A 14,824-nucleotide genomic window follows, 5' to 3' on the forward strand; every position below is an offset into this window, starting at 1 on the left:
AAAAGGGGGTTTAAAATTTTCATTTTTAAGTAGAGTTTATTAAGACCTTCAATTTGATATATCAGATGACCCCATTTGACAAAGTGCAAATAATGATGCAATATCAACTATATAAATAGAAGTTATGAAACTTGCAAAGTCAATGCAAAACTTGAAAATTTCAAATTGATTTTTTGGTGTTTTTTTCAATGGAATGTTTTTGGTATTTGGTCAAACATATAACTATGTCAACCTCTTCAATTTCTAAAACATTTTAAGTGGTAAACACTTGATGATTCAGAAATACATGCCTCCGTTCGCAAAACTGCAAACTGCATTATCTCTAAAACGACAATAGATATCTCAAATCTGTTAAATGATAAATGATCTACAGTTGAAGGACAACATTATAGAAAAAGAATTGGGACAATTTCAAAGTTCACCAAGGTCACAATTAATCATCAAATATATGATGCAATACAAAATTTGAGAACCGGAAGTCGTAGAGACATGAGACTACCACCATTCAATAAAGGACCACTTGACCTTTCAAATATCACAAGGTCAAGGTCATAATACACCTTGAAGGTCAAGGTTAAATTTCATCATGACCTGACATTGACCTCAAATTGAAGGTCTAAAACTACTGATCAATTTTGCAGTTCATAATAGGTTGATATCTATTACCATTAAAAAGATATAAACACAATTTTATACTTTTAAGAATCATCACGTCGTAACTTTTGAACAGACAGTCGGACACTTTTGAGCTCAGTGTATAAAATGTAGAGCTCGTCAAGAGAAACATTTTATACGCTGTAAGTATGCAGCAAACTCTTATCGTTTTCTTAATATGCAAGCTTGAAATTGCAGCGTAATTTTTTTTTGCACTCTGTGACCTTTGACATTGGGTGCAAATCAAAGGTCACATGAACTTAAGATTATTGGTGTAGGTCCCAAGTCTTTACAACTTCCGGTTCTCGAGATACAATTTTTCAAAAATTGTGTAAATTTTTTCAAGGGAAATAACTCCTTATAAGGGTTAACAACAAAATAATTGTATATGTTTATTAACTTTGCCATCTGATCTTGTACATGTTGCCGTTTTCAAATCGATTCTATCTTCAATACTTTTTGAGAAAAATGTAAAAGAAAGAAATTGCTTCAAGGGGACATAACTCTCATAGGGAATGATGAAATCCTTAGCAGCCTCATATGGTAATACATTATGATGACGTCTACCTATTGTCCAGATAAGATCAGGATATCTTTAAAAACAACGAGGGGGGGCCATGTCGAAAAAAAACAATAAAAGGGAAATAACTTCTAAAGGGGATGATGAAATCCTACACAGCCTCATCTGGTAATACTTCATAATGAGGTCTACTGATGGTCCATATTTGGTCTTGATAACTCCAATAGAAACGAGGGGAGGCCATGTCAAACAAATGCTGGATGAAAAAAAAAAAAAAAAAAAAAAAAACTAGTATCTCAATTGTTTGTAAAACAATTGAAAGGTCTTTCCTGTAAAAGTGATGTTTTCGTAATGTTCTTTGTACGACCTTTCGTTTGATATACGACAAGCATACCTTTTGAAACTTTTCGCTTTTTACACTTAATAACCTCATCCGCCTACATTTTTGAGAGCGGAAGTATGATATATTTAACACAGGGTAGATGAGCTTTCATTTGATATGCGACAACGCCATGTTCTAAAAAGTTTGATTTTTGCACTTAATAACCTCATCCAACCAATTTTTGGAGGTTGGGAATTTGATATTTCAAATGTAAACATCATGACCTTTCATTTGATATACAACAACCCTATCGTAAAAGAAATTTGTGTTTTGCACTCAATGACCCCATCCAACCAATTTTTGGGGGACGTCAATTTGAAATTTGAAATGTACGCTTTATGTTCTTTCATTTGATATGCGACAACCTTACCATCTGAGAAATCTGACTTTTTGCACTAAATGACCCCACCCTTCCACTTGGGATGAAAAAGAGGTTTAAAAATTTCATTTTTAAGTAGAGTTTATTGAGACCTTCAATTTGATATATCACATGACCCCATTTGACAAAGTGCCAAAAATGATGCAATATCAACGATATAAATAGAAGTTATGAAACTTACAAAGTCAATGTAAAACATGAAAATTTCAAATTGATTTTTTTGGTGTTTTTTTCAATGGAATGTTTTTGGTATTTGTTCAAACACATAACTATGTTAATCTCTTTAATTTCTTAAACATTTTAAGTGGTAAGCTGTTGTTGATTCAGAAATACATGCCGCCGCTCGCAAAATTTCAAACTGCATTATCTCTAAAACGACAATAGATATCTCAAATCTGTTAAATGGTAAATGATCTACAGTTAAAGGACAACATTATAGAAAAAGAATTGGGACAATTTCAAAGTTCACCAAGGTCACAATTAATCATCAAATATATGATGCAATACCAAACTTGAGAACCGGAAGTCGTGGAGACATGGGACTACCACCATTCAACTCAGGACCACTTGACCTTTCAAATATCACAAGGTCAAGGTCATAGTATACTGTGAAGGTCAAGGTGAAATTTCATCATGACCTGACATTGACCTCAAATTGAAGGTCTTGAACTACTGATCATCTTTGCAGTTTATAGTAGGTTGATATCTGTTACCTTTAAAAAGATATACACACAATACTATACTTTTAAGAATCATCCCGTCGTAACTTTTGAACAGACAGTCGGACTCTTTTGAGGTCAGTGTATAAAATGTAGAGCTCGTCGAGAGGAACATTTTATACGCTGTAAGTATGCAGCAAACTCTTATCGTTTTCTTAATATGAAAGCTTGAAATTGCAGCGTAATTTTTTTTTGCACTCAGTGACCTTTGACCTTGGGTGCAAATAAAAGGTCACATGAATTTAAGATTATTGGTGTAGGTCCCAAGTCTTTACGACTTCCGGTTCTCGAGATACAATTTTTCAAAAATTGTGTATATTTTTTCAAGGGAAATAACTCCTTATAAGGGTTAACAACAAAATGATTGTATATGTTTATTATCATTGCCATCTGGTCTTGTACATGTTGCCGTTTTCAAATCGATTCTATCTTGAATACTTTTTGAGAAAAATGTAAAAGAATGAAATTGCTTCAAGGGGACGTAACTCTCATAGAGAATGATGAAATCCTTAGCAGCCTCATATGGTAACACATCATGATGAGATCTAACTTTTGTCCAAATAAGGTCATGATATCTTTAAAAACAACGAGGGGGGGCCATGTCGAAAAAAAACAATAAAAGGGAGATAACTTCTAAAGCGGATGATGAAATCCTACACAGCCTCATCTGGTAATACTTCATGATGAGGTCTACCGATGGTCCATATTTGGTCTTGATAACTCCAATAGAAACGAGGGGAGGTCATGTCAAACAAATGCTGGATGAAAAAAAACAAAAAAAAAAAAAAAAAAAAAAAAAAAACAGGAGAAAAACAATAAGGTCTTTCCTCGCGGAGAGGAAAGACCTTAAAAACATGCGAAAAACAATAAGGTCTTTCCTCGCAGAGAGGAAAGACCTTAATAACTATCAGTGTAACTGCAAATAATCCAAAAATTACACAAAATATTCTGACACCTGTAATCTCAAAGTTATAAATATATTTAAAAAAAACTTATCTCTCCAATTGTATATCTCATATTTTATTTTATGTAATCCTGAATTTATAAATATGCATTGTAATCAATTACATATGTCAAAAGTCTTAAAACCTCTTGAAAATTAAAAAATAACCACAAGATATGACACAATGTTTAAATGTCTGTGAAACATGTTTAAATATCAACAAAAGTTTCCCTCAATCCATGAAAATTGATACCCCCGAAAATAAAGGAATCCACAGTACATGAAGGAGATAATCATTTGCCTTAGCCCATGCCCACAGCACATGAAGGAGATAAGCATTTGCCTTAGCCCATACATTTGCCTTAGCCCATACATTTGCCTTAGCCCATACATTTGCCTTACGCCCATACATTTGGCTTAGCCCATACATTTATTTGCCTTACGTCCATACATTTGCCTTAGCCCATACATTTGCTTTACGCCCATACATTTGGCTTAGCCCATACATTTGCCTTAGCCCATACATTTGGCTTAGCCCATACATTTGGCTTAGCCCATACATTTGCCTTAGCCCATACATTTGCCTAAGCCCATACATTTGGCACTTTTTATCATAGAAGTTGATTTTGAAAAAAAATACTGAAAACTTTTAGGTTGACTTTTTTTCAAATGTAAAATTGAGAGGGGAAATGGGGAATGTGCCAAAGAGACAACAACTCGACCATAGAGCAGACAACAGCAGAAGGTCACCAACAGGTCTTATGCAACGAGAAATTCCTGCACATGGAGGCGTCCTTCAGCTGGCCCCTAAACAATTATATACTAGTTCAGTGATAATGAACGCCATACTAAACTCCAAATGCATCTCCAAGATCATTTTAAAATTATGCATCTTTCTAAATCAGTCTACTTGTCTTAAGCAAAATGATAACATGTATAAATAGTTCCAGTCAATAAACAAATACATAAGTTACATAACCTAAATAATCTTTTAAAAGTAAAACAGCTGATCTGTTATATACTTTTATATTTAATGCCTTTCAAAAGAGCTGAGAACAATCCAAATATGTCATATTTTGATTGGCTACAATTTTGATTATAAACAGGGTATTAACCTAAAAATCACAATATTCAACTGATAAATAAATAAAATTAAAAAGAGAAAGAATGTGTATTGTAACATTACCAATGAGTCATTTCTATTGTAGAATCCAACATGATCCCAGGTTGCAACAAACAGACTAGTTGGCATGTAATTGTCAAAATCATCAAAATGTGCATGAACGTCTAAAGCTGCTCTCTGTAATAAATCTGTCTCATCTGTTTCCCTGAAATGGTCAAAAAGGATTTTTATAAACATATTTTATCAACACATCTTTTCCACAAGCTGAAATATCTCGCCTTATTTGCTAATTATTGATTTTATGTTGAGTCTTAAATAAAAAGCTTTTCTACAACTATCACATAAAATTGACATGATCCAAGAAAATCAGGTCAAGGACTTTTGAGCACCCCATTTAGGCTATTTTGTGGCGGCCAGTTTTTATTGGTGGCAGATAACGTACTTGACCTATTGCTTATAGTTTCTAAGAAACAGACTCAACCAAGAAAACTAAACATTGACCAATGAACCATGAAAATGAGGTCAAGGTCACATGAACCATGCCAGGCAGACATGTTCTCCCATTTCATGCTATTCTTCCATACAAAAAAAAAGTTGACCTTTTGCTTATAGTTTATGAAAAACAGACCAAACCACAAAAACTTAAAACTGAGCAATGAACTTTGAAAATAAGGTCAAGGTCAAATATAACCTGTGAGACTGACATGTACATCATAAAATATTTTCATACACCAAATATAATTGACCTATTGCATATAGTATTGGGAAAAAAGCCAAAAGTCAAAATCTTTACTTTCACCACTGAACCATGAACATGAGGTCAAGGTCAGATGACAACTGCCAGCTAGACAACCCTAAATGCAATCATTTCATACACAAATTTAGTAGACCTACTGCAGACAGACAGACCAACAGACAGAAAACTGCAGAACAGATAGAAAACTCTACATAGATCAAAGGATTTAAAGATGTAAACTAGCGCTAGCTATTACAGTCTTCAGTCATGAGCAAGTGAGCAAAACATGTACCATTTAGTAATTATATTTTAATATTTTAAGCTATAACAGGTCTCAGTGAGACAAAATGTGCAGCATTTCAAGAAAGCAAAAGGCCTGGTTTATTAATGCGATAATTATGAACAAATATATATATAAAAAAATTTGTAAGGGTTCCGCAGAACCCAGTGTTTCGCCTACTTTTGCTGTTAATTGCAGACTCAACTAGAGGCTCTAAAGAGCCTGTGTCGCTCACCTTGGTCTTGTGCATATTAAACAATGGACACGGATAAATTCATGACATAATTGTGTTTTGGTGATAGTGATGTGTTTGTAGATCTTACTTTACTGAACATTCTTGTTGCTACAATTATCTCTATCTATAATGAACTTGGCCCAGTAATTACAGTGGAAAATATTTTCTAAAACTTAACAAAAATTTATGAAAAATGTTAAAAATTAACTATTAAGGGCAATAACTCCTTAAGGGGTCAATTGACTATTTTGGTCATGTAAAACTTATTTGTAGATCTTATTTTGCTGAACGTTATTGCTGTATACAGTTTATCTCTATCTATAATAATATTCAAGATAATAACAAAAAACGGCAAAATTTCCTTAAAATTACCAATTCAGGACAGTAACCTAACAACGGGTTATCCGATCCATGTGAAAACATCAGGGCAGATAGATCTTGACCTGATAAACAATTAAACCCTGTCAGATTTTCTCTTTATGCTTCGGTTTTTGATATATAAGCCAAAAAACTGCATTTTACCCCTATGTTCTATTATTAGCCGTGGCAGCCATTTTGGTTGATTGGCCAGGTCACGCCACACATTTTTTAAACAAGTTACCCCCCAATGATGACTGTGGCCAAGTTTAGTTTAATTTGGCCCAGTAGTTTCAAAGAAGAAGATTTTTGTAAAAGATAACTAAGATTTACGAAAAAATGGTTAAAAATTGAATATAAAGGGCAATAACTCCTTCAGGGGTCAACTGACCATTTTGGTCATGCTGACTTATTTGTAAATCTTACTTTGCTGAACATTATTGCTGTTTACAGTTTATCTCTATCTATAATAATATTCAAGATAATAACCAAAAACAGCAAAATTTCCTTAAAATTACCAATTCAGGGGCAGCAACCCAACAACAGGTTGTCCGATTCATCTGAAAATTTCAGGACAGATAGATCTTGACCTGATAAACACTTTTACCGCATGTCAGATTTGTTCTAAATGCTTTGGTTTTTGAGTTATAAGCCAAAAACTGCATTTTACCCCTATGTTCTATTTTTAGCCATGGTGGCCATCTTGGTTGGTTGGCCGGGTCATGCCACACATTTTGTAAACTAGATACCCCAATGATGATTGTGGCCAAGTTTGGTTTAATTTGGCCCAGTAGTTTCAGAGGAGAAGATTTTTGTAAAATATTACTAAGATTTACGAAAATGGTTAAAGGGCAATAACTTCTAAAGGGGTCAACTGACCATTTCGGTCATGTTGACTTGTTTGTAAATCTTACTTTGCTGAACATTATTGCAGTTTACAGTTTATCTATATCTATAATTAATATTCAAGATAATAATCAAAAACAGCAAAATTTCCTTAAAATTACCAATTCAGGGGCAGCAACCCAACAACAGGTTGTCTGATTCATCTGAAAATTTCAGGGCAGGTAGATCTTGACCTGATAAACAATTTTACCCTTGTCAGATTTACTCTTAATGCTTTGATTATAAGCCCAAAACTGCATTTTACCCCTGTGTTATGTTCTATTTTTAGCCATGGTGGCCATCTTGGTTGGTTGGCTGGGTCACCGGACACATTTTTTAAACTAGATACCCCAATAATGATTTTGGCCAAGTTTGATTTAATTTGGCTCACTCAGTAGTTTCAGAGGAGAAGATTTTTGTAAAAGTTAACAGACGACGCCAGACAAGGACGACAATGACGCAAAGTGATGAGAAGAGCTCACACAGCCCTTCGGACCAGGTGAGCTAATAAAAATGAGGATCTCAATTCAAGACTTAAATAATGATAGCTACCTTAGCTAGATTCCTGAGTGTCTATACAATATTTTATACTTTGAAAGTTGTGAATTATATCTTATTAGAAACTATAAAAGAAATCTGCATTAAATACCATATTCCCTAATTTAATATAACTTTCATGAATTGACTGAGACCAACAGTGTTAAAATATAGATATTAAGCTTTGTACATATAGTTTACACTTTCTTTTTCATGTAACCACCCTTCACATGACAATAGAGGTGTTAGTAGACTTTTCCATCAACACATGTAGTATTTGTACATCATCAAAGGATTCCTCCACACCCTTTAACAAGTGTATCTGCTATATAATCACTAGAGGGTGCATTCACATGATAATTACATCAATTATGCAAGAGAAGTGATGCTATAGAAAGATACTGGTATCATGTAATGAGGGTCTTCATGGAACAAATTTTTTTCAAAACAAGGTATAATTGATTCTAGAAAAACCTGAATACATTTTCTTATCTGCATTTTCTGTTCAGAATATATCTTAGAGATATTATAGAGATATGTTGAAATTGGACTACTACAAATGAAAACCTTCTAAAGTTACAACTTCATTAATTCTTGGGCATAATTAGAATACAGAATGGAAAAAGGGAATGTGTCAAAGAGTTTTGACAACCAGACCATAGAGTAGAAAACTAGCAACCAATAGATCTTCTACACAGCAATAAAATCCTGCTCATCATTCTAATCTTCATATTTCTATGGGGTGTTTAGAAATTAAAATGAACATTTAGGCTGTTAGTTTTCTTGTTTGAGTTGTTTTACATTGTCATTTAGAGGCCTGTTATAGCTGACTGTGCGGTATGGGTTTTGCTCATTGTTGAAGGCCGTATGGTGACCTATAGTTGTTAATTTCTGTGTCATTTTGGTCTTTGGTGGAGAGTTTTCTCATAGGCAATCATACCACATCTTCTTTTTTATATGACCATTTTGTTATTTTCAAGTGAAAAAATACCAGCCCATTTCCTGATTAACATCATATTTCTATATGAACAGAGTATGCTATATATTTTCAAAAGATATCCCAACCCCTATTATTTAGTTTAATGTATTACCTGTAATAAACGGTACCTGCATAGGTTGTGTCTATATCAGCTAAGAATGCTGCTAATACTTTAAATCCTATTGGTAATATTAATGTTGATTGATAAGCTGGAAGCTCGGATTCAAATGATAAATGTCCATTATTATTAACCTGTAAATATAAATATTCAAATTAACCTCATAATCAATACTTATTTCTCATGACAATGGTGTTAGACAGGCAGTGGTTTACTGTGACTTGGATGGAGAGTTGTCTCATTGGCACTCATATTATTTAAACACATCTTCTTATATAAAACGAATGTCCTTTCTTTTTAATAAGAAAAGATGTGGTGTGAGCCTTCTCCCACCCCTCTTCTCCTTTCTCCTACCCCCGTTCTCCTTTCTCCCATTAGAATAAAACATCTTCTTTTGAGATATTTTTTCTTGAAATATTAGAAAAAAATTTAAAAGGAGATATTTTATTTTTTCTCCTTTCTCCAACTTTTTCTCCTTTCTCCCAGCCTTCCTCTCCTTTCTCCTACCCCCTTTCTCCCTGTCTCCCTTACCCCTGTCCTCCCCCTCTGGTGTCATTGCCAATGAGACACGGTCTCCTCCCGCGACCTAATGGCCTTTACCGAGCTTACTGTACAAAATCTGTGCCTTTACGGATCTATCGTATAATTGTTAAAAACCAGATCTAATCGGTACAGATTATGGTGTGTGAAAATGAGGTCAATGTCATATGAGAGGGGGAGGACAGGGGTAAGGGAGACAGGGAGAAAGGGGGTAGGAGAAAGGAGAAAGGGGGTGGGAGAAAGGAGAAAGGGGGTAGGAGAAAGGAGAGGAAGGCTGGGAGAAAGGAGAAAAAGTTGGAGAAAGGAGAAAAAATAAAATTTCTCTCCTTTTAAAAAAATTTCTAAATTAATATTTCGCGAAAAAATATCTCAAAAGGAGATGTTTTATTCTAATGGGAGAAAGGAGAATGGGGGTAGGAGAAAGGAGAAGAGGGGTGGGAGAAGGGAGAAGGGTACCCCCCTGTCCTCCCCCTCATATGAGATATGTCCTTAGTAAGGAACCTGCTGTTCAGTAGTTCGGAGATAACTGGGTTGCGTTCAATATCGTAGCGGCTACGTAGTGCTACGTAGATTTTGACTTTTGAACGGGTAGCTATTGACTAGTTGCAACATAGATATTGATAGCAACTACGTAGCCGCTACGTAGCTGCTACGATATTGAACTCAACCCTGTGTAATATTTTAAGCTTGGCCTTCGTAAAACGTAGATTCTAACATGACGTCCTTCAAACGCTTTGAGCACACACCTGTGGTAAAATATGAATATATTGCCAGTGCTGTTCCGATTGTACTCCCACGTCATATGCTTTTTTATGAATGAGATACCCGACGTCATAGAACAATGACGTTAGAATGTAAGCATTTTACGGGAAAATACACGCTTGTGAATCCGAAAATCATCACAAGGAAACATACACAAATGATGCTAAAATGTGGCAAAAGCCCTTTATTGTACATCATATAAGACATATACATAAATTATCATTCTAATTCATCCAAAACTGTCTAAATACATTATTTTAAATAGTTTAAGCATGTCACTAATGCAGTTTGCTCCGTTCTTTTACGCTAGTTTATAAGTGCGTTTAATTATGGGAACGGCAAATATTTGCCTACACCTAGAGCGCTTCGATCCAAAAGAATTGCCGTATGTGTCCTATCAGAATCGAAATAATTCATGGGGGCTTGAATATATCTAGATTTTACCACGGGTTGTCCCTTTATGCCGATATTTTACCCCTCGCTATCGCTCAGGGGTAAAATATTTGTCATAAAGGGCCAACCCGTGGTAAAATCACGATATATTCAAGCCCCCATGAATTATTTCTTAATTTTACTGTCGCAAATCGAGTTAACCTTGCGACGCCCTTTATAGCTTACTGTTTGTTGCTTGTTATATAAATCCTCGATACAACCGATATTTTACATACACGTAGATACGGAGAAAATCTGATAATCTGTATATCATGTATATATATCTTAGCATTTTCCTGTTTATTGATAGGGCACTCTATGTTATCATATTTAATTGTCTACCGTGAAAGATAATGCATTATATATATGAGTGCAAGGGTAGTTAAGGGGTTTAAAATTGTGATTGTCATCCGATTATCTTATCATTTACTAAAATATTGACAAAACTTTAAAAGATATAGAGGCAATGTATTACTTTTCTTATGTTTAGAGGCTTACATAATCATGTTATTTCTGTCATATTTTTTTCTCAAATCATGCAAATTAATACACTGATGAACATAATGAATGAAAGAATACAAAGTCAATAATTTGAATAAAAATATGAATTTAAAACAGTATAATATATAATCAGTTTTGATATTGATTGAAATCGTCGGCCGCTTATTTTGTATTTGTTATGTATTAAGAAATCGAAGGACCTCTTCTCTTTTAAATTTCTATAAGATGCTTCGAAATTGTAAAGGGTTCTTTAGATTGAGTTAAAACGTGTTAATTTTTTTGAGTTTAAGTTCATTTTGATAAAAGGGAATTATGATCAATTATGCACAATATCCAGCATAAAAGAACGTTTTAGAAACGAGTGCATTAATTATTACCATAAGTATAGAAATAAGTTTGTATGTAATTCAGTCTGCGTAGACTTAATATAAAAAATAGAGTGTTTCAATTTAGAACTCAAAAGATATAGGCGGTATTTAACCATTCATCGCCAAAACATCTATTACGATATACTAGTATTAGCATTGCGTCTGTAGTACGTTGTAGGACAGTAATATTTATAGAGAGCGAAGTTAATGGTCGGAAGACATGTGTACTACAGAAGAAACAGGTGTAGCAAACATAAGATACAGCTCAAATATCAGATAAACAGGCTTTTAACGTTACAAAATTCCGAGTCAAGCATTATTATGGTTTACAGCTCGCCATTTCGTTACCGAAATCTGTTCAATTTTGCAAGTCTCAAGTTGAAAATTACTAAACATAAATTTACATGAAGATGATATTGCACAAGTTTTAAAAGCAACAACTGGTTAATGTGTTGTTACAGAAATAATTGAATCTTTTAGAATTCGATTATGTTTAGATTGATTGGTTGTTGGTTACTCAACGTCCAGTGGTAAATATTTCATGCATGTTCAGGAAGAACTGTGACTTGAAGACGAGCATGGTCAAAAGGCGTATAATGTTTTCTTGTTTATTTGTCTGAATTGAGGTCTGAATGATGGGTAGCATAATCAATTTAATAGTGAGTGTTAAAGAATTCACAATTATAAATACGTCTTGATAAGTTTTAGTGACTGTCATATTGTGTGTGCCTATTTGAGACGCATGTTATCTCTTCCCCATCATTTGTGTGATCATAGGGTGAAAGTTTTTAAAAGATGTTATTGTATGACCATGATCTATTTCCCATTCTCCACAGTTTACTTTTTTATATAAAATATAAATTTAGCATTAGACGAAAGTGTTAGACATCTAAAAATTAACAAATTATCTGATTTGTGGACTCTGCTATTTAATACATGAATTTGATACTTTGTTACCATCGAAAACCAGGGCTACAATGGCTGCATTCTGTATGATGAATGTCAAAACTATTTCAAATTTCTGACATGTTATCAAAGGCCATGTGGTTTATATATTTACCGTTCATGTAATATAAGTCTTGCTTCGAAAGTAAACAAATTTCATTTACAGTTTATACACAATCTTAACGTGTAAACATAACATTTCACAAAATCTTCCAATTTATAGTAAGTATACACTTGATTTAAATTTACCATATAAATACGCTGTTTGATACAGGTATATATGAAATAGGAAAATGTTCTTATATTAAACCGTGGAACTTGTAAAATGAAATTTATTATATTAAGTAGTAGAATGAGGCTTTTGACATTCTGTGTAAAATCATATGGAGCAGTATTTATAGGACGTGGAATTTTATAAAACTTGATTGCTTTTTCTTATAATTGTCACAATAGTTCAAACTCACACTAACTATTTACAATGACTTTCCTGTTAATTCATGAATGACTACTATTCATTGTGTTATAATAACTACTTATCATATTTCTTTGAACCACAATACACAAATTAATCATTTAATGAAAAAGCAATTCATGTAACAAGACACTTGTGTTCATTATTTTGTGTTAAACATTAGTTAAATATTTCCCATACTTTAAATTAAAGCGCATAGCCTCGTTAAAAACATAATTAATTTTACAAATTTTGAATTTCATTTATCATAAATATAACTTTTTTTTTTATTAATTAAAAAATATAGTTTACTGAAAACCCCGCCTATCTGCCTATAGAAATGCGTTCACGAATATCTCATCCAGATTTGTTAAATGCTATAATCTTTTGCAAGATTTTCCATCTTTTCACTTAAAATTGATGCCTTCTCTCCACTGGTTTCCATTTAATCCTCTTCTTTCTATACAACCTTTTATACCATTTTTTAACAAGTTCTTTCTCTCAATATTATTTTCATTTTATTTTAAAATTAATTGTAGTGGTTAATTAACAGATTGTTTAACATTTCATTAAGTAAGTGACATAAAACATAAACTTACAAAAATACTGGAATATCTATCGTCATAGTAAGCAATTGGTGTTTGTAAAGCTATTTCATCCGAACTGACATCGTCTCCAGCCCTCAATACTCGGTCTCCCCTGTCTTCCCCCGATGGAAAGAAAAGACTAAAAGGCACAGCTAATGAACATCCAAAAATACATAAAACTGAAAAAAATCCAAACATAAAGTTTCCTATATACATTGTCTACGATGAATTTTGTGTGAAGTATTTTATAATCCTTTTAAAAGAGAGGCACTAGAGTTGAGTTAATCCGGTGTTAAATAACTACATAGACATTATCTTAATCTGACACACATTCAAGATCTTCTCCACTAGAAAATAAGTTATCAGTAAGTAATTTTGACAAGATCTGGATTCTGATTGGTTGAAGATAATGAATGTGCGAACGACCGCGTGTGTAAAACCAGATGTGATGAGCAGTGATCATTTAGGCTATCTTTCTATTAATCGCAAACTGTCAGTCAGTTTTAAATGATTTTTTAAAAGCCGATTGTCAAGAAGTAACAATTGAATAGAAGTTGATACTTTCGACAGATGTTATTTATACTGGTGTTGTTCGTCCATTTTCCCCCAAGAGAAAGAGTGAGGTCATTTTGCTATAACAATAAATTGCTCCGCTGAGTGCAGCTGGATACGACCGCAGAGGTCCAACCCTGAATAGTTTGGACAAAAATGGACACAATATTCGCACTTGATACAGGTCTCAATTTGGATTGTAATTAAAAGTTTGACACATAATAGGTTTCTGACACAGAATAACTGTAGTCAAAGAACTTAAATTGGTTATGTGATTTGAATTTATATTCATTTTTTTGCTTTTGTGCAATACACTATGCTGTTGCAAATTGACCCCCCTCCCTAAAAAAAAATAATCTTGAGAACAAAATGTAACCCCACCCCCCTTTTCCAACCAAACAAAAAAAAAAATCCATCAAGATATGATCTTAATCTCAATTTTAATTTCCAATGGAGTTTGCAACCATAATAACCCATTTAAATACAGCATAAAAGTAAAATGACTTACATAATCATGGCTAAAATTAAAAGTACCTTTATCAGCATTTCTAAATAGTAACTTATAAAAATAAATTGACAGCTAATTACCTCAAGACAATACAACATTTCTTTATACATAATTCAATAGCAGTGCAAGAGAGGTTATTGACAATGTTGTGTTTGAATTACCTCCCTTACACTGCTTTTAAATTATGTTTTGTACTTAAGTATTGTCCATTAACCTAGACACTTTTGTTTTTCCCCCTAATTCCTAAATGGTTTGATCCATAATCCCCCCAAAGCCAATTCTTACCATCCCTTTGTGGTATGAAAAAGTTTTTGTATAATTTCAGAGAGAT

At 33.4% G+C, this 14,824-nt stretch overlaps 1 protein-coding gene across 1 annotated transcript in view; it reads right to left on the reverse strand.

Annotated features, from left to right (window-relative positions):
* LOC139518047 (nidogen-like) overlaps window positions 1-14,282 on the reverse strand; it is a 61,275-nt gene extending 46,993 nt beyond the window's left edge. The window contains exons 1-3 of the mRNA XM_071309695.1: window positions 13,446-14,282; window positions 8,842-8,981; window positions 4,784-4,925 (exon numbers count right to left, since the gene is read on the reverse strand). Coding sequence (XP_071165796.1) covers window positions 4,784-4,925; window positions 8,842-8,981; window positions 13,446-13,649 — 486 coding nt within the window. The 5' untranslated portion in view covers window positions 13,650-14,282. The remainder of the gene's footprint in view (window positions 1-4,783; window positions 4,926-8,841; window positions 8,982-13,445) is intronic.
* Window positions 14,283-14,824: the final 542 nt, after the last annotated feature.

The sequence above is a fragment of the Mytilus edulis genome, chromosome 3, assembly GCF_963676685.1.
Source record: "Mytilus edulis chromosome 3, xbMytEdul2.2, whole genome shotgun sequence".
NCBI classification, from domain to species: Eukaryota; Metazoa; Mollusca; class Bivalvia; order Mytilida; family Mytilidae; genus Mytilus; species Mytilus edulis.